This window comes from Muntiacus reevesi, chromosome X (genome assembly GCF_963930625.1).
Source record: "Muntiacus reevesi chromosome X, mMunRee1.1, whole genome shotgun sequence".
NCBI classification, from domain to species: Eukaryota; Metazoa; Chordata; class Mammalia; order Artiodactyla; family Cervidae; genus Muntiacus; species Muntiacus reevesi.
Window position 1 is genome coordinate 14,870,583 of NC_089271.1, and position 27,439 is coordinate 14,898,021.

At 39.8% G+C, this 27,439-nt stretch overlaps 1 protein-coding gene across 2 annotated transcripts in view; it reads left to right on the plus strand.

The window, feature by feature from the left end:
* Positions 1 to 211: 211 nt before the first annotated feature.
* The window catches only part of REPS2 (RALBP1 associated Eps domain containing 2), a 254,183-nt gene continuing 226,955 nt past the window's right edge, over positions 212 to 27,439 (plus strand). For both annotated transcript variants that reach the window (XM_065916435.1, XM_065916436.1), the window contains exon 1: positions 212 to 537. In XM_065916435.1, the coding sequence (XP_065772507.1) occupies positions 304 to 537 (234 nt within the window). In that variant the 5' untranslated portion in view covers positions 212 to 303. The remainder of the gene's footprint in view (positions 538 to 27,439) is intronic.

Here is a 27,439-nt window from a genome sequence, read left to right on the forward strand (position 1 = left end):
CCGAGTTTAGTTACCTGGCCCAGCGCGGTGGGGCGGGGCGGGGCGGGGCGGGGCCATGGTGCGATCCTAGGCTGCGATTGGTTCGTGCCGCGCCTGTCTCCATGTGCCGTGCGGCGGAGGCACAACATTCAAGTCCGGGGGCGGGGCTGGCGCGCGCCGGGAGGAAGCGGTCGCGCGGCAGCTGCGGGGCGTGGGGGCGGTGGCAGCGGCGGCCAAGGCCGAGGCCGGAGCGGCGGAGGCTGTGGTGAAGGTGGCGGCGCCTTAGCCGGGGACGGTGCTCCGCCTGGCCCCCTTTCAGGCTCCATGGAGGCGGCGGCGGGCGGGCTCTGCGGCTCTGGACCGCCGCTGCTGCTGAGCGAGAGCGAGCAGCAGTACTACTCTGAGCTCTTCGCGCGCTGCGCCGGCGCCTCAGGCGGGGGCCCCGGTCCCGGCCCCCCTGAGGCCGCCAGGGCTGCCCCCGGCGCGGCCACCGCAGCCGCTGGCCCGGTCGCCGACCTGTTCCGGGCGTCGCAGCTGCCCGCCGAGACGCTGCACCAGGTAGGTCCCCGCACCCCTGCCCTTGTGAGTCTTTGGGGACCATTTCTGCAGGGACAAGGGGGCGGGGTGGGGCGACACGGCCGCCGACAGGCACCCGGAGGCCTCGGCCAGGTCTCAGAGAGTGGCTTCGCAGCCTAGAATGGCGGCGACGCCCTTGTTCCCCAGGGGACACCAGCCTCCTCCACAGCTCAGCGGTGCTGGGTGCGCCCCCATCTTCCTCCGCTGAGACAGACGGACACTCCCTCCTCTCCCCGGCCGTTTCTGGGGTCTCTGCAGCCTCCCAGACCCAAAGTTTGCCTTGTTCGGTAACTAGTGTTTGTTCTGGCTGGTGTCTGGAGTAACCTCTGCTTGCCGCTCCTGCCCTTCCCTCTCCTGGGTGAGTGGGCGCTTGGGTGCCTTGCAGGATTTGAACTTGAAAGGGTGTGTGTGTGTGGCCGGCGGCCCACGACTGAATGTTGTCCGCTTTGTATACTACTTGTAATATACACGTATTTACTGTACATTCGCGTACTAACGTATTTCTGCATATTAGCGTTAAACCGAATGGCTTAATGACAAATTGCAGAACCGGGACACAGGGCTGCAAGAGGACATCTGTCAAGGCAGAGCTAAGCTTCCTATTTAGGACTAGACGTGGTTCCCAGACATTCACGGTGAGGGACAGTTGTAGTTTCCCATCTTACCATTATTTGGACTTGAAATAGAATTGCCAAGTAATGTGTGTCATAGCTACCTCCTTTTGGCTGCTCCATACCTGGAAAAGCAGGGGGATGACCCACAGTAGATGCAGTTTTCCTTTTGTGCTTTCCGTGGAGCGATAAGCATCTTTGTCTGTGTTTTGCTGTTACTAGCACTTCGTTGTGATAAGATTCTTAATACCAGGCCCCAAATCTGAAATGAAGTTTTTCTTAAAAGCTGGAGTCAGGTTTGACAGAAAACAACAAAATTCTGTAAAGCAATTATCCTTCAATAAAAATATAAATTAAAAAGAACAAAAAAAGCTGGAGGCAGTTTGAAAGTTAACATCAATTGTATATTTAGAGTGGGGAGTGATATCTTAAAATCCAGTTCCAAAGGAGTACTGAGGGTTTTATGATTCACTTGCAATATCATTGTTTGTAGATTTTAAAAAAATCATTTAAGACTGCGTTTTATACTGCTGGAGCATGCGTATGTCTGTCTGTTTGAGCATAATTTTAGCCACTCTGTAATCTCTCACTTTTCAGAATTTAAGTTTTCTGAAAATATAATTAGTATCCACAGACCTTAACATGGCTGTTTGTCTCTTAAGAAGTCTTTGCTTTGGAGACAGTTCGGTTTCTGCTTTTGAGCAGTTGAACTTGACCAGGTAGAAGAAAAGTCAATATTTTAAAACATGAACCATGGCTATTACATGAGGCCCTCAGAATACTCCCAACCATAATTTATTAAATGCTGTTGCTACTTCTCAACTGAAAGAGGAATAAGTGACAGGCCACACAGCAAGTAAGTGACAGCTGGGCATCTGTTAAAAGGCTTATTTTGTTGTCAGTAATTCATGGAGTGTGATAAGATGGTAGGCATATTAAATCTGAATTATGTTGATTGACTTCTTCTAAGGAGTTGGGGAGGGGCCTTTCCTGGTGTTAGAACCCAGGGTGTTTAAGATTTAAAAAGAACTCAAGGCACAGTGCCTTTGTATGAATGAGATTGTATTTTTGATGTCTAGTTGAAACCTTCTTCTTGCAAAAGATGCTGGCAAGAGGGGACATCCCTAGAATATTGCTTGTAATAAATCTCTATGAGCTTTAGAGCTCCCTTATGCAGCCCAGCAAAACAAAAGACTTCCTTCCCCATTAACCTGTGTGCTCAGTCGTGTCTGACTCTTTGTGACCCCGTGGACTGTAGCCCGCCAGGCTCTTTCTGTCTCCAGTGTCTCCTGTATTGGCAGGCAGGTTCTTTACCACTGAGCCACCTGGGAAGCCCAACCTGACACAGTGCAGTAATCCGCTATTCTTTGTACAGGTGACAACGAACATCGAAGGCATCCTGGACAGAGTAATGTAATCGGAAGGGATTCAAACAAAGCCCGCAGCCATCTAATTTGTACTAACTACGTTGGTTGTGTGTGGTGTGGTGTGTCTGGGTGTGTGTACGTGCATGAGCACTCAATTTATCTTGACTTTCACTACCCCATAAGTGTATCCGTCTTTAAAACAGATGTAGATGTTTTTAGTCTTTCCCTGTTAAACAGGAACTTGTAAGTTTAATTAAGTGGTCCAACAGGTATAACTGCCCCATTTGTGGAGGCACTAACTAGCCCTGGTAGTTTCTATGGTAACGGATTTTTTTTTCTTCTTAATAGGCATCCAACTAAGATTACCATAATGTTCCAGGAAGATTGAAAATCTTACCTGAAGTACATATTCTTTAAAAATATCTTATTTTGTCTCCTCCTTGGAATAAAAATAAATCACTACACCTGTTACTTTGTTATGTAAGTGAGTTATCTTAGGGATTTTTTTTCAGTTGAAATGTGTGTGTGTGTGTGTATATATATTTTAACAGACTTTATCTTTTCAGAACAGTTTTAGGTTCACAGCAAAATTGAGATTAAGGTACACAGAGTTCCCATATACACTTTGGCTCTGCACATACCCAGCCCCCCCATTATCAATACCCTCACCAGAGTGATACGTTTTTTATAATTGCTGAACCTGCATTGGTTTATCATGATCACCCGAAGTCCGTAGTTTACATTATGTTTCATTCTTGGTGATGTACATTCTTTGGTTTTGGACAGATGTGTAATGACATGTATCCACCATTGTAGTATCATAGAGAGTAGTATGAGTAGTGTCATACCGAGTAGCTTCACTGCCCTAAAAACCCCCTGTGCCCTCTTCATCCCTTGCTATTACACCCAAGCCATGGCAACTACTGATCTTTTTATGGTCTCCATAGTTTTGCCTTTTTCCAGAATGTCATGTAGTTCAAATCACACAGTATGTAATCTTTTCAGATTGGCTTGTTTCATTTAGTAATATGCATTTAATATTCCTCTGTGTCTTTTCATAGCTTGTTGGCTCATTTCTTATTTGTGTTGAATAATATTCCATTGTCTGGATGTACCACAGTTTATCCACTCACATACTGGGGGACATCTTGGTTACTTTCAAGCTTTGGCAGTTATAAAGTTGCTATAAGCATCTGTGTGTACCTAAGTTTTCAACCCCATAGGGTAAATACCAGCGAGCATGATTGTTGGCTCATATGATAGGAGTGTTAGTTTTGTAAAAAACTGTCAAACTCTCTTGCAAAGTGGCTGTACCATTTGCAGTTCCCCCAAAAATGAATGAGAGGTCCTCTTGCTCTACATCATCATCAGCATGTGGTGTTGTCAGTGTTCTAGAGTTGCACCATTCCAGAAGGTATGTAGTGGTATCTTGTTGATGTAATTTGCAATTCCCTAATGACATATGATGCTTAGGATCTTTCCATATGTTCATTTTCCATCTTGAATTGTATTTTAATGCGTCATGATGTTGTTGTTCAGTTGCTAAGTTGTGTCTGACTCTTTGTGACCCCATGGACTGCACCACACCAGGCCTCCCTGTCCCTCACCATCTCCCGGAGTTTGCCCAAGTTCATGTCTGTTGTATCAGTGATGCCATCCAACCATTTCATCCTCTGCCGCCCTCTTCTCCTTTTGCCTTCAGTCTTTCACAGCATCAGGGTCTCTTCTAATGAGTCAGTTGTTTGCATCAGGTGGCCAAAGTATTTGAGCTTAAGCATCAGTCCTTCCATTGAGTATTCAGGGTTGATTTGCCTTAGGATTGACTAGTTTGATCTCCTTCCTGTCCAAGGGACTCTCTAGAATCTTCTCTAGCACCACAATTTGAAAGCATCAATTCTTTGGTGTTCAGCCTTCTTTATGGTCCACCTCTCACATCTGTACATGACTACTTGAAAAGACCATAGCTTTGACTATATGGACCTTTGTTGGCAAAGTGAAGAACATAAAAGCTAATTTTCTGTTTTGAATTATATTTTAATGTGTCCTAATAGCCCACTTTAAAAGGCCTTTTGGTCTCTTTATAAGAAGTGCTGATTTATTTTAAAACAGGTTTCTAGTATGGGGTAGAAAAATGTTAGAATAAAATACTTCTAAATTATAAACAGTAAATATGAATGAGAAATAGGTAAATAGTTTTAAATACTTCAGGACAAAGAACTACAAATGTTAGAGTGATTGGTTTTTCAGGTGAAGAAGTATTTCATTTGTATTGAAAGGCCAGAATTTTACTAGAATGCATAGACTTGGATTGGACATGTATTTGAGGTGTTTTAGTTTCTTTAGCGCATCAGGCACTATTCTAGGTGCTGAGGTTTCAGCTGTGAATCAAACACAAATCCCTGTCCTCATGGAGCTTACATTCCAATGCACAAGGTTTTTATTATTTATTTTGGCCAAGAGGCTTGTGGGATATTAGTTCCCTGATGACCAGGGATCAAACTTGGGCCCTTGGCAGTGAAAACCTGGAGTCCTAACCACTGGACCATCAGGGAATTCCCGCAGTGCAAATGTTTTTATTTTTCAGAATTTGAGTAAGAAAATATAACAGCTGGAACATAAGTATCCACCTGAAACTGGCAAGTTTTCTGTTTGATGTATACATATATTCAGAGAGCAGAAGGAGAAGAGGGCGTCAGAGGACGAGTTGGCTGGATGGCATCACCGATTCATTGGACGTAAACTTGGGCAAACTTTGGGAGATGGGGGTTGGACAGAGAGGCCTGGCACGCTGCAGTCCATGGGGTCGCAAAGACTTGAACACGACTGGGTGACTGAACAACAACATAGACTCCTTTATAATATTTATCCTTTAGGATGATGTCTTAGTCTTTAGGAATGTTGTGCATATTTCAGGTAGTCATCATAATAAGTTTTCATTTTTATGATGGTTAACTCCTTGCTTTGAGATAATGTATTTTTTATTGAGATATAATTGAAATATGATATACTAGTTTCAGGCATATAAGATAATGATTCAAAATTTGTATGTTTTGTTGAATGATCACTGATATCCATCAGCACACAATTACAAAAATTTTTTTCTCATGATGAGAACTTTTGTAATTTACACTCAACACCTTTCAAATATACATTATCAAATATAGTCACCATGCTGCACCTGACATCCCCAGGACTTACTTATTATATAACTGGGAGTTTGTGCCTGTTGACCACATTTACCCATTTCACCCACTGCCATCTCTGGCAACCACCAAACTGTTCTCTTTATCTATGAGTTGCAGTTTTTTGTTTGTTTGTTTTTAGATCCCACATAAAATTGAGATCTTGCATATGGTACTTGTCTTTCATTGACTTGCCAGTTAACTCTTAGACTTTAAAGGAAATAGTTATAAAATACTGTTGATTCTGTAATATCAGGGAAAATCATTGAATGGGAAAAAAAGCTTGTAAGTAATGTCTGATTGTTTGAGTGGCTTTGACTGAAGTAAAGAAGTAAAAGAAAGCTATGAGAAGTAGAGGATATTTTAAAAATTCCTGTACATAGATTCACCTTTGGGAAGAAGTCATATTTAAAGGTTTTCTTGAAATTCTTTGACGCAACTGTTTAATCATTTAAAAAAAACTCAGCAAAAAACAAAATTCCTGCGAACTTTTTCCAGTTGCTAGATCATTAGCTAGAGCTATTTTTTAATGCAAATAAAACAATTTTCTATTTTTACATCTTTATATCATATCCCTTTGTAACATATGCTTTAGGGAGATAGAGGCCAGCAAGCTAAAACAGTAACCTAGAATCTGTGCTGTTTCAGATAAAGTGTTCTTTTTTTGTAAAAGAGAATGAATGCCGGCAGGTTAAGGAAGTTCCGGAGCCAAACCATTGTTTGATTAAAAGGAGGATATTTGCATAATAGTAACTTGTTGACGCTTATAAAAAACTTTTCAGGTATGTAAAACTAGAGCATTACCCAACAATAACTGTGTACCCACTACTCAGCATAAAATGTAAAACAGCCTAATTAATGTGAAAGTTTCCTGTGACCCCTTCTCTGGTCCCATTCTCCTTCCTCCTCACCCTAGAGGTTGCTACTGTCCTGAATTTGGTGTGCATGATTAGAAAAGTTTTTGTACTTTTATTACATGTTTGTGTGTATGTGTATATATATATATATATATATATAGTGTGTGTGTGTGTGTGCATACATACATGTGTGTGTATACACACACATACGTATATACACATACATGTCACTAAAATGATAAATTGTTTTGTATGGCTTTTTATCTTAAAAGGAATATAGCACTCTGTAACCTTCCGAAACTTGCTTTTCCTCTCATTGTTGTTTCTGAGGTTTGTCCTTGTTGACACATGTAGCAACAGTTCATTTATGCTTCCTTTTAAAAAAATCTTCATTACTTACTCGTACAATGACTCATTATTTTATGAGGCCTTTATGCCTATGGAAAGTAGGTGACATTTTTCTTTGTTAGTGTCTCATGATTAGGGGACTGTTCTAAACATGTACAAACATTAAAGTGCCTTCATAGATATAAAAAAGCACACTTATATTTTTGAGAGTGTTAGAGGACCTTTGAGTTAATGGATTAGACTTTCATAGGCTTGCTTTTTTCTCATTTTTTAAAAAATGGAACTTCTCAGGCAAACAGACTAATACATTAAACTCCTCTGCACTTGCCACCCCTGCTCAACAGTCATCAATACATGGTCAATTCCATGCCATCTGCATTCCTACTTTTGTTCTTTGCCCCCTACTTTAACCTGAAGCAAGTCTCAGACATCATATGATTCATAGAATTTATCTCTGAGGGCACCTGGGAGTGGTCACAGGATATGGAACCATATATGGGTTTAATACTGATGACTTATGGTTAAACGGCAAGAGTGAATGATGGTTTCATATCATCGAGCTAGTCTTTAACGTAAAGTTGAGGAAACCAATAGGGTGACTGAAGAAGTAACAAAGTGAAGACTAGAAATACAAGATGGGTTTGAACATTGTCCTGCTGTCACACTCGTAACAGCCTTACTTTAAGAATATAGAAAATTGGTTTTGAGGAAATCTTGAATCTTTTATTTTTTAGGCTGTGCCATGTGGCTTTAGGGATCTTAGTTAACCAACCAGGAATCAAACCTGGGCTCCTGGCAGTGGAAGCTTTGAGTCCTAACCACTGGACAACCAGGGAATTCCCTGTAGTTGTTTTGGCAATTACTGATAAGTTTTTATAGAGGGTTTGGTTCCTTAGCAGGTGTTTTCAAACTTTCTGTTTCCTGAAGGCAAAGTGTCTAGTATTTTGTATTTATGTCATTCTTTGCTTTGGTACGTGTCTGGGGCCTTTGAAAAGTGCTTAGGCCATCAAGGTGGAGCCCTCATGAATGGGATTAAGGCTGTATAAAATAGGCTCCAGAGAGATCCCTAGCCTTTCCCACCATGTAAGGACACGAGAAGTCACAAGAAGGGGACCCTGACCATAAGGTAGTCATGCTGGGTTGCTCAGAACTGAGCTGTTTCCTAGGGTGTGGGACTTGCCCTCTTAGAACTGCTTTTGCTGTGTCCCGTAAGTTTTGGACTGTTGTGCTTTCGTTTTCATTTGTCTCTAGGAATTTTTTGGATTGACTCTTTGATAGAAATAGAATTTTTAAAATCATATTACAATTGTTTCAGGTATTTCAGTGATGATAAACAATCAGCTGGCTGATGTTATCATTGTGTTAAAAAACACATGTACTTCCACCACAAACTTGTTTTTTTTTTTTTTAATATTTTGGTAGCTGTAGTTCAGTGTATTTTGTCTATAATCCTGTGTATTTTATTTTATTTTGGCCACGCCCCTCAGCTTGTGGGATCTTAATTTCCTCAACCAAAGATCAAACCCAGGCCATGTCAGTGAGAGTGCCAAGTCCTAATCACTGAACTATCAGGGGTTTCCCAATAATCATGTGTATTTTAAGTGTTTACTTTTATGCATTTACGTTTATTCTGAGAAGAGGTCCATGCAGACTGCCCACAGGGGTCGAAGCACAAAAACTTAGAAGCCCTTTGCAAAAGAATTATGAGGTGTCTAGAAATTCCAGTTCTTCATTGCTCATTGTTTCCAAAGTCAGAATGGTAGCAACACTGCTGCCAATTCTAGGTCAGGAATGAGATTCCATCAGACTCTTGTGGCCCACTCCCACCTCCAGTGCCCCATCTGTCCTATAAAGGGGAAGAAAGCCCAGAGTGAATGGGTGCTCAGCTGCTTCCTCTAGGACCTCACTCTCAAGTCACTGCTGCAGCCCCGGCTTTGAACCTTCTCTGCTCTTGACCTGTCTATCTGGTCCTCTCAGCCTTGCTTCACTCCAGAGAACCCCTCTGGAGCATGGCTGTTTGGCCTGTTTTATTTACCACTTATTATGTCTAATTCAGAGGCTGGCTGGAACATGGACTTGTAGGAAAAAGTGATTTTTACAGGCTGGAGAAACTCAACTATCCTAATAATTTAATTCAGGACCAAGAGAGGCCATTAATATTAGGCTAGTAGTAAATGTTTGCTTTGACTTAATTCACTTGTAACACTTTGCCCTTGGTTTACAGAAAAATATCTTTGTTCAGCCTTCTGGGGATAATTAAGTGTTTTACCTGTGTTAATTTCCTGACTAATTGAAGTAAATCCCATAAATGCCAGCAATTAAGAATTGTTTTTGTTTTTTTTTAAAGCAGGTTTTCTTAAATGTGTAATGTTTGCCCCTGATGCTTTCAGAAGAACATATTTAATACAATGATCTCTTTGTTTCTTGCTTAGTTCAGGATCAGTCTTGTGAAAAACAGATGATTATACATGAACAGCCTTTTGCCCCTGAAGATGTTTGGTGTACTAGCCTTTTGAGTTTATTTTTTCTTTAGGATCTCTTTAAAATTATTTTAAAGTGTTTGGACTCCTATCCTTTGCATATGCTCTGCAGTCTGGTAATTTTATCATCCTGTTACTGAGAGATGGCAATGAAAGTGAAGTGTGTGAAATTTAGCACATGGATGTTTTAGCTTCTTTTAATTTATTGTTTGTTCTAGATCAGAGTTTCTCCATCTCAGCACCACTGATGGGGCCAGGTCATCCTCTGCAGTGACACTGTCCTATGTATTGTAGGGTGTCTAGCAGCTTTCCTGGGCTCTGCTCGCTAGATGCTTCCCCAGCTGTTACAACCAAAGCTGTTTGCAGACATTGCCAGGGGGCAGAATCTACTCTGGCTGTAGATACATGTTGTCTGCATATATACAATCATGGTAGCCGCTTCCATTTATTAACTGATCACCATGTATTTTACCTTGTCCTATAACTTGTAGAGGACTTCCCAGGTGACGCAGTAGTAAGAATCCTCCTGCCAATGCAGGAGATGTGGGTTCTATCCCTGGGTCAGGAAGATCTCCTGGGGAAGGAAATGGCAACCCGCTCTAGTATTTCTGCCTCGGAAATGCTATGGACAGAGAAGCCTGGTGGGCTACAGTCCATGGAGTCACAAAGAGTTGGACACGACTGAGCACAGACACACATAACTTGTAGAGGCTCATGTCATTTAACTCCAAACCACAAGATTGATATTATCATCCCCAGTTTGAAGAAAGCAGAACAGAGGTGCAGAGGTTTAGTAACTTGCCCAAGGTCATGCAAATAAGTGACTTCTTATTAATTTATTTGAGTTGGGATTCAGTCTTTGTTTTTATTTATTTATTTATTTGCCATGCTGCGCATCTTGCGGGATCTTAGTTTCCTGACCAGGGATTGAACCCAGGCCTTTGGCAGTGAGATCATGGAGTCCTAGCCACTGGACCACCAGAGAATTACCAATCTTTGTTTTTATTTTTAAATAATTAAAGCATTTTATGTTATTGAAATATAGTTGATTTACAGTGTCGTGTTATGGAATTGTTTTTGTTAGAGACAAACTAAAACGGAAAGGGTGTTTCCTGATGACCTCCCAGTGGCTATTGTTTCCATGACAGTTCTGTGTAAGTGTGGGAGTTATTGCTTGAAGGGGTGATTCTCTGGGTGCATGTCTGAGGATGGTTTGGACCATTTCTGAGGTGTGTCTACGGTAGGGTGAAGCAGAACATGGGACTGTCTAAGGGCCAAGCCAGTTCAACTTTGAGGCCAAGGAAGCCGTCAGAAATTGGGGTCATCAGCAGCCTTCAGGCACGGCCTGCCCAGAGGGTTTACTGAGAGCAGGAACGCTGAGGTGTGGAGCAGCCGCCGTGGCAGTTGGCCTCTGTTGCTGCTGGAACTGTGAAGGGTGCTTTGCCTACACGGACAGTAGTCTGGAAGACATTCATGAATGTCCTTGGCAGTGAGGGGGTGGGGGGCTGAGGGATAAATGTGGCCGGCTCCGTCCCCTGCTGGCTGCCGTTCTGGAGGCTGGAAGCATGGGAGCCTGCGTGTAGAAGCTCACAGAGGCCCGCCTCTTGGATAGAGTGTGGGCCAATGGGCCGGGGGTGACTCTGGGTGACAGATGGAGGGCCAGCTCAGGGTGCAGTCTGGGCCGGAACCCAGCACTCTGGATCCTTCGAAGAAAGGGACGTGGCTGGTTTGAGGTGAGAGAGGCCACTTGTGTTCGGTGGGCCTGTGGGCCTGCAGCCCTGCCCTCTAGGAGGGCTGAGAGGGCTTCTTCCCACTTCTCACTGGAGGCTTTGAGGCTATAGGGGCTGTGCACACGGGAGCTTTTCGATCAGAGTGGGGCAGTCATTTCCACGGATTGAAGTGTTTTTTCTTGTTCAGGGCACTGGGAAACATATAGCCGTGGAGCGACCCTCTGGGAGTTTCTGCGAGGACTGGCTGTAGGTGGTGGGAAAGGGCACCCTGGGACTGGAGCTGAGTTAATTCAGGGCAGTAGAAAGTGTCTTATAACGTTTACTCATATGACCTTATGTTACATGAGCTTTTTTCTTTTTTTCTGAAGGATAGGACTCCTGTGTGTGTGTGTGTGTACATTGCTCAAACCAACAAGGCCCTGTTGAGCAAACCAGGGCTCATAAAATCCTAGAATCCTCCTCATATACTGCATTGTAAACTCAAATGCAAAGAAATAGCTTCATTCTCATTTGCATTCTTTATGGGCTAGCAAATCTTCTGGAAAACTTGTTGCCATGGCAATGGATATTATCTATCTCAGTAGTGTACTACATAAAAATAGCCCTTTGTGTTCAAGGGTGATGTTGGTGACAGGTGGTTTGGTGAATGTTTAGCAGGATGCTTTGTCAGCGTTCCATTGTTTACAATTGTGAAATAGAAATGAGCATTGATTTGTTTCCCTGTCTCAAAATGTGATTTCATCTGTAAAGGGCAGGTGGTGGTGCTCTGTTTAATTGTGAGTTATAAGTCTTCGTTTGCAGGTCAGGTAAATATGATGATTGAAGCCACCTCTCATGGTGATAAGGAAGTGGCTTCTCTTTCTGTTGGTGCTAGAGGGTGTGCAACACAGGAATGAGTCTGGAGCAAACAGTATAATTCTCTCATTCTTCAACAAATGCTTCTTCCTAAGTGCCATGTTCTTATAAACCCAAAAGTAGCAAGTGGTCAGGCGGACTAGATGAGCTCTGAGCTGTTGATCAAAAACTCATTTCTTGTAGGTTCTTAAATGGAACGGATTTTTGATGAAAGTGAGTTTCCCCTGCTCGTTTTAGCATTGATATCATGTGTAGCCAAGGAAGAATTCTTGACCCTACATTTGATCTTTATTGTCAAACATTTGTCATCCTCTCACCTTATTTCTAGAAATGTGTCTTACATGTAAATAGCAGGTTTCTATGGCTGAAATAAACTTTGCTCTAGTTTTGAGAATTTTAGACCCTCTTAAGAAATACTGTGGCTTGGAGTTTTAGACTTGAAAGTTAATGCTAAAATTCTGATATACATTGTACTACTGCAGAAATGGAATCATTACCCCAATGTGTTGAATATTTTCTCCTGGAGTCAGTATGAATATCTTTTTGCTGATAATATCAGAAATAGTTGTTAAGTGGCTTGCTGGGTACCCAGTACTACTTTTAGAACTTTTTTTATGTGTGTTAACTCACTTAATTCCCACAAACATTCTGAAATGTTTTTGTCACTATTTTCCAGATGCAGCAAACTTATTAGGTATGCTTTTTGGTTTCTGGTGAGTAAGTATTGTGCCATGTAAGACTTAATTGCTCCTTCTTGCTTACCAGTGTGTGTTGATGTGTTTCTGATAACTGAAAGCATTTTTCTGCCAGGGGATGGCCAAACACAGCCTGTGGGCCAAATCCATCCTGTCACCTGTATTTTTTTGTATGACTTATGAGCTAAGAATGATTTGTAACTTTTTAAAGGGTTGGGAAAAAGTAAAAAGAATATTTCATGACCCTTGCAAATTGTATGAAATTCAAATTTCAGTTTCTATAAACAGAGTTTCCTTAACACACAACCACACTTCGATGTTTAAGTATTGTCCATGGCTTATCTACCCTAGACTGGAGGACTGAGTACTTGTAACAGAGACTGTATAGCCCATAGGACCTAGAGTATTTACTGAAGTTTGCAACACCTATTGTATATTCTTCTACATCTAGAATGGGAGATTGTACTGAATACTAAAAGCAGATTGGATTTATGTATAGGTTCTCTTTTGGGAACATTTCTCTCTTCCACTTTTTACTGTTTTTACAAGCTGAGTTTCATGTGCTATGGCATGTCTCGAATATACTCAGTTTCAGCTCTCTTTCTATACCCATATTGGTTTTTATTGTAATGGATATTCATAACCCTTCCCAAATCTGGGAGCCTAATGAATTTTATCATTTTATTAGTTAATATGTTTTCTTCACTAGGTCAGTAATTGTAACTCCCCCTGCTCTATTTACTTCCAACTATAGTGGTTTCTACTTTGGGGCTTTCAGCCAGCATATAAACATTTGATGCTTTAATAATCCTAAGTAAACCACCTGTGCTAATTGTGCTATTTTAGTTTAGTAAATCCTCTATATGATGAAGATTACATCTTCTACATTCATCCTGTTGAATTTAATAAACTCAACATAATCAACTTTGGAACATTTGAAATTATTTAAAAACTATGTTTTCTCCTTTTTCTCTTGTTTCCCCACTTTTTAAATAACAGCTTTATTGATATATAATTTGCATACCATACAACTTACCCATTTAAAGTGTACAATTTTGGTTTTAGCATATTCACTATCTAGTTTGAGAATTTTTTCTTTGTTTTTGAAGACTAGTTGATTTGTAATATTGTGTTTCAGGTACATAGAAAGTAATTCAGTTATTATATATATGTGTGTGTGTGTACCTGTATGTATATATATATATATATACTTTTTCAAATTTTTTTCCATTATAGGTTATTACATGTTACTGAATATAGATTCCTGTGCTATACAGTAAATACTTATTATTTATCGATATATTTTATTTTTTTGTCTCACCACACGGCTTGTGGGATCTTAGTTCCTCATCCAGAGATTAAACCCATGCCCTCAACAGTGAAGCATGGAGTCCTAACCACTGGACTGCCAAGGAATTCCCTGTTTTATATATAGTAGTGTATATCTGTTAACTTCAAAGTCCTCATTTATCTTTCCCTATCCCTTTCCCCCTTTGATAGCCATAAGTTTGTTTTCTATGTCTTTGAGCCTGCTTCTATTTTGTAAATAAGTTCATATGTATTATTTGTTTAGATTCCACATATGAGTAATGTCATGTGATATTTGTCTGACTTCATTTAGTATGACAATCTCTAGGTCCATCCATGTTGCTGTAAATGCCATTATTTCGTTCTTTTTTTGACTGAGTAATATTCCATTATATATACGTACCACATCTTCTTTATTCATTCCTCTTTTGATAGACATTTAGTTTGCTTTCTTGTCTTGGCTATTGTAAATAGTGCTGCAGTGAGCATTGGGATGCATGTATCTTTTTGAATAGAGTTTTTACCTTTTTTGGATATATGCATAGTAGTAGGATTGTATACTACTGTTTTCAGTGTTCATCCCTGTTGTAGTATGGACCAGTACTTTTTATGGCCCAGTAGTATTCTGTTATATGGACATGCCACGTTTTATTTATCCATTCATCAGTTGATGGACATTTAGATTATTTTTACTGTTTGACTATTATGAATAATACTGTTATGAGCATTTTGGTACGGGTTTTTGTGTAGATATATGTTTTCATTTCTCTTGGTTAATTACCTGGGAGTGGAATCGCTAGGTCACACAGTAACTATGTTCAATCTTTTGAGAAACTGCTAAACTCTTTCCCAAATTGCTGTGCCATTTTACATTCCCACATGAGGATTTCAATTTCTCTACATCCTTGCTAACCTTTGTTATTGTCTGCCTTTTTGATTATAACCATCCTAGTAGATGAGAAATGGGATTTTGTTGTAGTTTTAATTTGTATTCTGCTAATGACTGATGATGTTGATGATATCATGTGCTTATTGGCCATCTATATATCTTCTTTAGAGAAATGTCTATTTAAGTCCTTTGCCCATTTTTTAATTGCATCATTTGTTTTTATAAGATACTGAGTTCTTTATATATTCTAGATACAAGTCTCCCATCAGGTAAGTGACTTCCTAAACATTTCTCACATTCTGTGAGTTGTCTTTTTACTTTCTTGATGTTATTCTTTGAAGCATACAATTTAGAATTTTTGATGAGTTTATTTACCTTTTGCTTTTGTTACTTCTGTTTTTGGTATTTTATTTAAGAAACCATTTCCCAAACCAAAGTCATAAGATTTATCTCTATGTTTTCTTCTAAAAATTTTGCAGTTTTAACTCTTTTATTTAGACTTTGATCCCTTTTGAGTTAATTTATATATATATAGTGAGGTAGAGGTTCAGTGCCACTCTTTCATATATGGCTCTCCAGTTGTCCTAGTATCATTTGTTGTAAAGTTGTCCTTGGATCATTCTTTTCCCATGGAATGGTTTTGGAATCCTTGTCCAAAATCGATTGACCATAAAGATAAGCACTTTTGTTTGGATTGTCCATTCTATTCCATTGATCTATATTTCTATCATTATATCAGTACCACACTTTTTTGATTTGTTTTATTTATTGTTGAGGCACATGTTCCCCTTTCCCCCATCAGTTAAACTTAGGATATTTCACAGTTGGTAGCATCTTAAATTGCATCAAAGCTTGCAGACTGGGCAGTAGTGGTTTGGGAAAGGATATTGGAGTCTGGAGTGGAGCACTGTTAACTCTTAGGAACTGAATGGGTAGGAGATAGTGGTGAGGATAGTAAGAAAGGTGGTAGGTTGGCTGCTTCCGTAGTGTTTAGCAGCAAACTTGAAGCAGGAGTCAGAAATAGTCTCACTTTACATAATTTCAGAGCTGAGTACTAATGGTTCCAGTTTCTTTTTCTGGATTCTTTTAAGAAATACTGCATCACTGAATGCTATTGATAGCACAGAGGATAGCACTGTGGAAAAATAGGGACATTGACCATTCTTAGTCAAAAAGATTGACAGAAGTTCTATTCTGAATGCGAGGAAGTTTAGGGAAACCTTGAACAATTAATTTTGCTTATTTTCCTTTTTATGAATTTGTGAGTGATAAATGAAAAATCTAAATCTCCAAGAGCTCCTATAATAAGTCTAAGATAAATGCAAAGTGGTAAAGTTTTATATCTTATTTGGCTGCATTTGATTAGTGCTACCTGAAATATTGGTGTCTTAGGTTGGAAATACTGTTATATTCTGCTTTGAGCTCTACCACCTCAGAGGGAGTTGGGTCCTTTCCCAGAGTTTGTTCTATGAGTTGACCTTTTTGGTTTCCACTTCCTGCAGTCACTGTATGTCCATCTGTTTTCTAGCCACTGTGATTTTATTCTTCTTTCCCTTTCTCTTGGTCTTGTATCATTATTGTAGTGGCATTTTGAGTGAGAGCAGAGGTTAACATGTATGTTCAACCCAGTAGGGATATTCGGTCACCCAAGGGATGTTTACAGAAAATGACTTTGAGAAAAGCTGCAAAAAATAGTACAGAGTTCTATTTATCTCCCTGCTTGTTTAACTTTAACATTTTATATACCCATAGTACAATTATCAAGAGAAGGAAATTAACATTGCTACAATATTATTAACCAAACTACAGACCTTAATTCAAACTACAGATCACCTTTTTCCACTGGTGGTCTGTTTCTATTCCAGGATAATATGCAGGATCCCATGTTGAATTTACTTGTTATTTCTCCTTAGTCTCATCTAGTCTGTAACAGTTTCTTAATCTTAACTTTCATGACACTTTTCAAGAGTACTGATCAGTTATTTTGCAGAATGTCCTTCAATCTTTTTGAATAAGATCATACATTTCTGGCAAGGTTACTAAAAAAATGATGATGCATCCTTTCTATGATGATGCAGTGTATAATGAATTTCCTAATGTTAATATGTCTTGTTACATGTGGCTTAGATCATGAACTCCTTATTGCAAAATCCAGACTTAAATTGAAGAAAGTTGGGAAAACCACTAGGGCATTCAGGTATGACCTAAATCAAATCCCTTATGTTTATACAGTAGAGGTGACGAAAAGATTCAAGGGATTATATCTGGTAGACAGAGTGCCTAAAGAACTATGGATGGAGGTTCACAACATTTTGCAGGAGATGGTGACTAAAACCATCCCCAAGAAAAAGAAGTGCAATCTGAGGAGGCATTACAAATAGCTGAGAAAAGAAGAGATGCGAAAGGCAAAGGAAAAAGGGAAAGATAAACGCAATTGAAAGCAGAGTTCCAGAGAACAGCAAGGAGAGATAAGTTAATCATATTTAGGAAATTTAATACTGATAAAGTACTTTGTCTCAAGCCTATATCCCAGTTGCATCACTTGTCCCTAAAATATTATTTGTAGGAATCCTTTTGTTCTTTCCTGATACAGAATCCAACCCAGGATCACAAGTTGAATTTATCATGGCTTCTTAGTCTCCTTGACCTGAAATAGTTCCTGTAAGCTTTGTCTTTTGTGACACTGACATTCTGAGCAATGACATTTCATGACTCTGTCTTGTAGAATGTACCACATTGGGGTTTGGTTGGTGGCTTCTCTCGTTTAGATGAAGATCATGCATTTTTGTCTGGTTACTGCATCAGTGGCGTGCTCTTCTCAGGTAATGAATGCATGGGGGCATAAGATGTCTCGTTGCCCTTCATTGGTGATTTAAATTTTAATCATTTGTTTTAAGTATCATCTTAAGTCTGAAGTGTTTTTAAGTATAAAATATTAGAGTGATCAGTACAATGGAGCCTCTTACAGTGGCTAAATCCAGTGTTTAGATTGAAAAATTATGATCAAAAAGACTTTCAAAATCATTCAGATTGACACAAGTGTGCATGCTCAGTTGCTTCAGTCACATCTGACTCTTTGTGACACTATGGACTGTAGCCTGCCAGGCTCATCTGTCCTCCAAACTGTTTTAACTTTTTTGTTTGAGTCATTTTCTACCTTTGAAATGTTAATATATGATTTGTTGAAGTTCCTCATGCAAGCATTTTTTCCCTTAAAATTTTTGTATGGTAGTAAAATATACACAAAATATATTGTTTTAACCATTTTAAGCGTACATTTCAGTACATGAAGTACATTTTCAAAGTTGTGTAACTGTCACCTCTGTCCATTTCCAGAACTGTTTCTTCATCCCAAACGGAAACTGAGTACTCACTAAGCAATAATCCTCCATTGCCCCTCTACCCCCAGCTCCTGGTAACCTCATTTTATATGCCATAAAAATGGTGTTTTAGAATAAACACCAACTTCCTGTGTTATCTGGGAAAAAATCACTCGACTTTTGCTCCCATATCAGAACTATGATAAAAATTTACTTGCCATATAATGTAGGGCAATTTCTGAATTTTGCCCTGAATTACTATATAGTAGCTCTAAAACCTGGTAAGGGAAGCAGTTCTGTTGTGAAAGGTAACAGAAATAGTCACTAGTTTGATAATCTGTACCTCTGGGGTTGGGTGTTTTAGATGGGGTAAAGGCATGATGAAGTGAAATTACTCCTGGTGGCAGACCAGAATTTATATTCTCTCCTTTGTTTTCCATCTTGGCTATTTACCAGTTGGATGTAGTCATTCTCATCATCCATGCTTTTGTACATGCCTTGATATATATTTCAATTTGAATATAAATTCTAACAGTGTTAGAGACCCAGGGTTCATAAGTTTACCAGGTTCACAGTTTACCACTGTGGTCTTTGTGTGTCCCTATTCCCTTGTCTGTAAAGTGAACATGACAAAGTTAACTTCTCTCCAAAGGGTGTTTGGAGACAAAACTGTGAAACATTTTGCAGAGTAGGAAGGACTCCTCATTTTTAGTAAGGAGTCATCAGTGTTCTTTGAGGGCTCACCCACTCCCAATCATTCTTCTAACCTTATTAGGAATATTTATAGAACTACTTTTAATAGCAGCACAGGATATAGGTAGAACAGCCAAGTGGCCTGGCTTGCTGGAGCTGATGAAAGTATAGATTTGAAAATATTCAAACAATAACATTGCCCAGGCGAGCCACCTAGTTCTTTGCTGTATGGTGTTGGGTGTCTCATTTTCTTTAGCAAATTTGACAAGATCTTGAGACTTAGCAGATTCCTTTCTTCAGTTGGGCTGTAGATGGACAAGAGACTCCTGGGCTAGCCTATGAGTGTCCTGCTCTTGAGAGATTAGCAACTTGATAGGCTGCATAACCCATAAATAGTTAGGTGCCTGCCAAACCATGGATAGGATTTCTCTGGAGGTTCACACAGAGAGGATTCCTAGAGGTGAGAGATCATTCATCTGAAGAGTCGGCAGTTACTCTAGGGTGCTACTCCAGGTTTCCTGCTCCTGGGAGACCTTCACTTAAATGGGGTAGTTCCTCACTGTTGAGGTGAATAGGCCAGAAGTCAGGTGACCCATTTCCTGCTGAAATGAACTTTTGCCTGAGGATTGGAGGGAAGTGACTGTGGACTCCTGAGCCAGCTACAAGGACTCTTGTTCACTTTCTGCTAATCTGGAAGAATGGTCAGGTGACCTCACTGTTACTTCTCTGATGGTACCGGAACCTATGCAAGAAATGAAGAGTGTCTGTTTTGGTTCTGTATTGCCACCTAAAAACCCACCCTAGAACTTCATGGTTTATAGTGATAACCGTTCTCACAGTTGTTGGTGGTTGGGGATTTTGGAAGGTGTCAGCTGGCCAGATTGTTTCTGATCTTAAATTGTATTGGTTGGGCAGTTGGAACTGGAGGGTCCCCTCTCAAAATGGCCTCTTTACTCTTCAGTTCAGTTCAGTCGCTCAGTCGTGTCTGACTCTTTGCGACCCCATGAATCGCAGAACGCCAGGCCTCCCTGTCCATCACCAACTCCTGTAGTTTACTCAGACTCATGTCCATCGAGTCAGTGATGCCATCCAGCCATCTCATCCTCTATCTTCCCTTTCTCATCCTGCCCCCAATCCCTCCCAGCATCAGGGTCTTTTTCAGTGAGTCAGCTCTTCACATGAGGTGGCCAAAGTATTGGAGTTTCAACTTCAATATCAGTCCTTCCAATGAACACCCAGGACTGATCTCCTTTAAGATGGACTGGTTGGATCTCCTTGCAGTCCAAGGGACTCTCAAGAGTCTTCTCCAACACCACAGTTCAAAAGCATCAATTTTTCAGTGCTCAGCTTTCTTTACAGTCCAACTCTCGCATCCATACATGACCACTGGTCTCAGGAATGTCCTATTGGTGTCCGTGCCCAATCTCTTTTGCTGCCATATTTCATTGTCTGAGGATGAAATACAACATGACTTAGGCTTTCCACATCATAGAGTGCCCTGGATACTTGTGTTCCTTTTGTTTGAGGATTTATGTATCCATTTATTCATTTATTTATGGCTGCACTTGATCTTTGTTGCTGCATGTGGGCTTTCTTTATTTGTGATGCACAGGCTTCTCATCATCGTGGCTTCTCTCGTGGAGCATGAGCTTTAGGGTGTGCAGGCTCAGTAGTTGTGGCACATGGGTTTAGTTGCCCTGTGACATGTGGGATCTTCTCAGACCAGGGATTGAACCCATTGGCAGGTGGATTCTTAAGCAGTGAACCACCAGGGAAAACCTCTTATAGGTGGTGACTAAATGAAAGCCTTGATTTTTCAATTCAGTGAAATATTGGCAAACAGATTTGGTACTGGGGTTGTGATAGTTATCCTTTTATTTTGTCATAACCCAATCAGGGTAGAAACCTGAAGGAAAGAAGAAACACTTCATTGCCTCTGCTCTTTCCATGGATGATGGGTTATCCAAATAGCAGGAGATTCTGCTTTTGGCTTGTTTTGGATTACTGAGCACTGTCCTTCAGAAAAAATTTCCTAATGTTCTGCTGGCCATCTGGCGTGAGCACAGAACCTTTTACTCAATAAAAGTAAGCTGATAATAATGACCAGTTGAACCATCTTGATAATAAATATATTTGTACAGCTTTTCTAATCCCAGGTTATTGAAACTCTGTCAGCCTTGGCTGGTATCCATGCTCTCTCTGTGCCCTCATGTCTCCTTTTTTTCTCGAGTCACTCCTGCTGAGTGAGCACTGGAGCATGAGGAGAAGGAGCAGCAACACCGCCGGGGCATAGGGTGGGTGAGGAGAAGGCCTGGCTTCAGGCGCAGTTATCTCAGTTTTGGGGCAGACATGGTCACTGCATCCTCACCACCATTTTACACATAAAGAAGATGAGGTATATATATATATATAAAGATGAGGTGTATAAAAAGATAAAGTGGCTTTTCTTACTGGCTGCGTCTGATTTTCTCCCCTCTTCACACTAGTACCGATTGATAACACAGAACAGATGTGCCTTGGACAAGAGAAAAATAGGCGACCTGGATTTTTTTTTATGATGCTGTGTTTATTATTTGTAGCCCTGGATCTTTAAAGCAGGAAAAGCAGTGTTGATGCTAACTAGAAATTTTGTACCATTTAATATGTAACACATGAGGCAAAATTATGAGGAAAGGTGAGAAAGCCAGGGGGCTCCCAGTTTCTGACTTCTTACCTTCTATGGCATAAACTAATAAATGGTCCTTTTTTAATGCAGTAAAAAGGAAATTGTTGATAAGCCTCAGAGTGCTGTTTATATTGCAGACAAAATGCTAAATTTACCGAGTGTTGCAAGCACACCATAGTCAGGGTTTTGAGTGTCCATAAGCCATTCTCTAGAATTATTTTGGATGCACCGATTACAGGTTTCCCCCCATATCATGTATGCACTTAGCACTGCCAGACTCTTTACAGGGTGTCAAATATGTGGGAGGATTTAAATGAATTCTCTTAAATGCTCCATGGGATAAGATGATCCAATGGGAACTGAATGTTTTCAATTAGGACGTTTCCATGGATACCATTAAGCCTGCCAAAATTCATAGCCACAGGAGATTTTACTTGTTTCAATATTGATTAAGAAATCTGAGAACAATCTCATGGAGTGTAGAAGGTAGGTGGAGGATAAATTCTGGGGGTAGTATAAAATTTGCCTTCTCTCCTATGGTTAAAGGCTAGTCCAGATAAAATTCTAGGCAGTCAGCCAAGTCTAACAATAGAATTTATGTTGAGAGAATGTCCAGAATAAAAGTGAACTTGGCTGGCTTCTTTTATCCCAGATGATGCTATTTATTTATTTATTAATGTTCACTTTCTTGTGTGCTGGGTACAAGGCATTGGCAGTATTAAAAAAACAAAAGACAAAAACCACAACCTTTGTTTCGGTGTCTTTTATAAGGAAAACATTCTAAATGAGGTTTGCAGACATCTTAAAATTTGCACCTGTATGGGAAGAATTCACATCTTAGGTTATTATGCTCATTTTGAAGCATGCGTTCTTTGCACAGGTTCTCAGATCTCAAAGAATCTGCAGATAGAATTCAAGGGGACCCTGACCTTGAATGGATAAAAAAGTAGCTTTTCATTTTGACTAACAATGGATATTTAGTATTTCAATTAATTAATTAATGCAGGCAACAAATTACCTGTAACTTTCTACAGGTACAAATTACCTGTAACTTTGTACAAATTACCTGTACCTGACCACCTGTAACTTTGTCATCAATAAATCAGTTTCATATTGCATTATAGCTGTTGCGATATCTTGAAATATCATTTTTGCTGGTCATGACTTCAAAATTTTGGTAGGTTTTAGAGTTTTCGGTACTTCATGATACTTAATGCCATAATAAAAGAGTATATATATATTACTATATTACTCATTTTTATAGTATTTTAATAAATATCTTAATATAATTGACTTCCATTGTAATCCTGTGTTTTACTTTTGTATTTAAAAGCATCACTTCTAAAATAGATCCAAAAAGTTTCACCAGACTGCCAGAGGGTCCATGGCACAAAAAATGAAGAACTTATTTTCTAATAAGAGTGCAGATTACTGGAGTTATCATATTTATCTTCTGACCAAAATTTAAGAAAGCAGCTTCTTAAGTGCTTTTCATCAAACATCTTTTCAAACAAATGAGGGTTAAAAGGGAATTGTTTTCTGTTGGCTTATGTGCAGGCCCTGCAAAGTACTTTGCAGTCACCTTTGACTTTCATTTGAGAATTCGTCTTCAGGGAATAAGTTTTTATTTTGGACAGAAGTTTAAGAAGAAAAGGTTTTCTGGTCTTTGATGGGCTGCATTACAGTAGAATACTGTTAAATTCTTGGGAAGGGAGATAAGTTTACAGTTCAGTTTCTTGTGGATTGTGTGAAAGGGACTGCCTTATAAAAGAAAAAAATCTTGTGAGTGAAATTTCAAATTCAGTTTTATTCTCCGTCAGGTTTGTGAATCTGAGTTGTCCACCATGTATTTCCAGATTACATTTTCTTCTTCTCCCTGTAGGGAAGCAGCTTTTCAAAGTGTGTCCAAGCGTTGTACCTGGGAACTATGATTATCCCCATCTGTTGGCAAAAATTGTAATCATGTTTATTTCATAGAGATCTGGAAAAAAGAGATAACAACAATGAAAAACAAAGCAAAAAGTCAAACATATTTCTGTTCTGGCAAACTTTTTATTTTAAATGAAGTTCACAATCTGATTAACTCTTAAAAATTTTATTTATTTATTTTTGGCTGCACTGGGTCTTCGTTGATGCTCACAGGCTTTCTCTAGTTGTGGTGAACAGGGGCTACTCTCTAGTTGCAGTGTGCAGGCTTCTCATTGTGTCATCTGTATATCTGAGGTTGTTGATATTTCTCCCGGCAGTCTTGATTCCAGCCTGTGATTCATCCAGCCTGGCATTGCGGTGGCTTCTCTTGCTGTGGAGCACAGGCTCTAGATGCAAGGGCTTCAGTAGTTGTTGCACTTGAGCTTAGTTGCCTCTCGGCATGTGGAATCTTGCTGGACTAGGAATCGAACCTGTGTCCCCTGCATTGGCAGGCAGACTCTCAACCACTGGACCACTAGGGAAGTCCTCTGGCAAACTTTTTTTGGGTAACAATTTTATTACATATGAGTCACATACCATACAAGTCACTAATTTAAAGTGTACACTTCAGTGGTTTTTACTGTATGCACAGGATTGTGCTACCAGGACCACAGTAAAATTTAGATCATTTTCATTACTCTCAGTTAGAAACCCCATCCCTTCTAGCAATCTTCCATCCCAGCCCTGGGCACCCAGTAATCTACTTTCTGTCCCTATAGATTTGTCCACTGTAGACATTTCATATAAATGGGATCATACAATATGTGGTCTTTTGTGTCTGGCTTCTTTGACTTCACCGAATGTTTTTAAGGTTCATCCACTGAATGTTTTTAAGGCTATAGTGTGTATCAGTATTTCATTCATTTTTTTTGGTGAAATAATATTCCACCTTATGGATATATACCACATTTTGTTCTACTGAATATTTGAATTGTTTCCACTTTTTGGCTTTTATGTATAATGCTGCTATGAACATTCATGTATAGGTTTTTTTTTTTCTTTTTTTTCATTTATTTATATTAGTTGGAGGCTAATTACTTTACAATATTGTAGTGATTTTTGCTGTACATTGATATGAATCAGCCCTGGATTTACATGTGTTCCCCATTCTGTATAGGTTTTTATATGGGCATTTGTTTTAAATTCTCTTGGTTATATACTTACAAGTAGTATCAAATATATTTTTAAAAAATAAAAAATGAATTAAGTGTTACAGAATATCTGAAGCACTTTTAGAAATTATTCACTTCCATAGAGCACAATTTGAAAACCAGTGTCAAAGTGGAGAGAATGTTGATTTTTTTGTGTGCATGTTGGGTAGATTTGGGTTAACTCTTGGTAGACTGTGGTGAGTTTTGTCAAGTTAGCTGTGAATACCTTTCTTCTTGTATAAGGTGTTAGTACCTCAGGATGTTTTAGGGATTGATAGACTGCATAATTGCTTACAGATGTTCAGTGTCCCTTTCTTTATATCATCTTTTGCCATGGGTTTACTTTGGCCAGTAGCCTGTGAGGGGCTGTTGGATCATAGAAAAAGCAAGAGAGTTCCAGGAAAACATCTACTTCTGCTTCATTGACTATGCTGAAGCCTTTGACGGTGTGGATCACAACAAACTGTGGAAAATTCTTCAAGAGATGGGAATACCAGACCACTTTACTTGCCTCCTGAGAAATCTGTATGCAGGTCAAGAAGCAAGTTAGAACTGGAAATGGAACAATAGACTGGTTCCAAATCGGAAAAGAAGTACATCAAAGCTGTATATTGTCACCCTGCTTATTTAACTTATATGTAGAGTACATCATGCAAAATGCCAGACTGGATGAAGCACAAGCTGGAATCAAGATTGCTGGAAGAAATATCAATAACCTCAGATGCGCAGATGACACCACCCTTATGGCAGAAAGTAAAGAACTAAAGAGCCTCTTGACTCAAAACCCACTGAAATGTTGTGAAGAAATTGCCTCCAACTAATAAAAAAAAAATAGCCTCTTGATAAAAGTGAAAGAAGAGAGTGAAAAAATTGACTTAAAATTCAACATTCAGAAAACTAAGATCATGGTGTCTGGTCCCATCACTTCACAGCAAATAGATGGGGAAACAATGGAAACAGTGACAGACTTTATTTTATTTTATTTTTTTGACTCCAGAGTCACTGCAGATGGTGACTGGAGCCATGAAATTAAAGACGCTTGCTCCTTGGAAGAAAAGCTCTGACCAGCCTAGATAGTGTATTAAAAAACAGAGACATTACTTTGCTGACAGAGGTTGGTATAGTCAAAGCTATGGTTTTTCCAGTAGTCATGTATGGATGTGAGAGTTGGACCATAAAGAAAGCTGAGCGAAGAAGAATCAATGCTTTCGAACTGTGGTGCCAGAGAAGACTCTAGAGAGTCCCCTGGACAGCAAGGAGATCAAACCAGTCAATTCTAATGGAAATCAACTCTGAATATTCATTGAAAGGACTGATGCTGAAGGTGAAACTCCAATACTTTGGCCCCTTGAATCAAAGAGCTGACTCACTGGAAAATACCCTGATGTTGGGAAAGATTAAAGGCAGAAGGAGAAGGGGACGACAGAGGATGGCATCACTGACTTGATGGACATGAATTTGAGCAAACTCTGGGAGATAGTAAAGGACATGGAAGCCTGGTATGCTGCAGTCCATGGGGTCATAAAGAGTCAGACACGACTTAGTGACTGAACGACAACTGTGAGGGGTGGTGATGTGTGCCTTTTTCCAGGCAGAAGCATGTAGTTTGCCATGCCTCTTTTACCTTTTGCCATGATAACTGGCGAGGTTCTAAGCAGACACAAGATGACAGTACTGTTGGGCAGAGAGAGCCCCAGTACTGAATAGACTTTGTAGCATGAGCAGGGAAAGCCAATGTCAGTTTAAACCTTTAAGATTTGGTGATTATTCGATACTTTAGCACACTGGTCCTCAGATAAGGCGTGCTTTTGTATTCCCCACACTGAGACACGAGGCAGTGTCTGCAGACAGTGGTTTGTTGTCACAACTGGGGACGGTGTCACTGGCATGTAGTGGGTAGATGTTGCTAGACATCCTTGAATGCACAGGATAGCTCCCACAACAAAGAATGATCTGGTCCCATGATGTCAGTGGTGCTGAAGTTGAGAAACCCTGCTTTTGTGTAACCTAGTTTGCATGGATTAATGCAGGGGTGTTGAGAAAATATTAAATGAATTAAATTTTATAAAACACTTAGCACATAGGGTGACCCCCTTGTTTTTGCAATTATGTGTCAGGCCCTGGGATGGCTTTAAAGTCTTCCCTTGCATCCATGGGAAAGGAGAGTCTTTTTCCAACTTTCCTAGGGTTCAGTAGTTCTATTTAATTGAAGTTTTGTTCATCAATTGTCTCAGTTTTAGTAGAATCATTTACCCCTTAAAATAGTGAGGGAACTAACACTAAATGCTTGTTTAGTCCATGCTTTTTATACAGACAGTTGACCCTTGAACAACATGTAGGTTCAGTGTGTTGACCCTCCACATCGTGGATAATCACATATGAAATCCTCCGAATCTGTAGTTCCTCATCCACGGATTCAACTAGCCACGGATCATGCAGTACTTTAGTATTTACTGTTGAACAAAAGTCCATGCATAAATGGACCTGCATGGTTGAAACCCATGTTGTTCAAGGAGCAACTATGCTTTGATTTTTTGCAAATAATCTGTGAAGTGGATATACTCATCTCCTTTTTGTTTTAGATGAAGAAATTGAGGCACTGCAATTATGTAATTTGATGAAGGAATATACAGGGTTGTAGGTGGTGGGGCTAGGATTTGACCCAAATATGTTTGCCTGTAGAATCCTGTTCTTCCCACACTACCATACTACCTCTTTAGCATTGATTTAAACATAAAGAAAGGCAAGGGAAACCCAAGTGATAA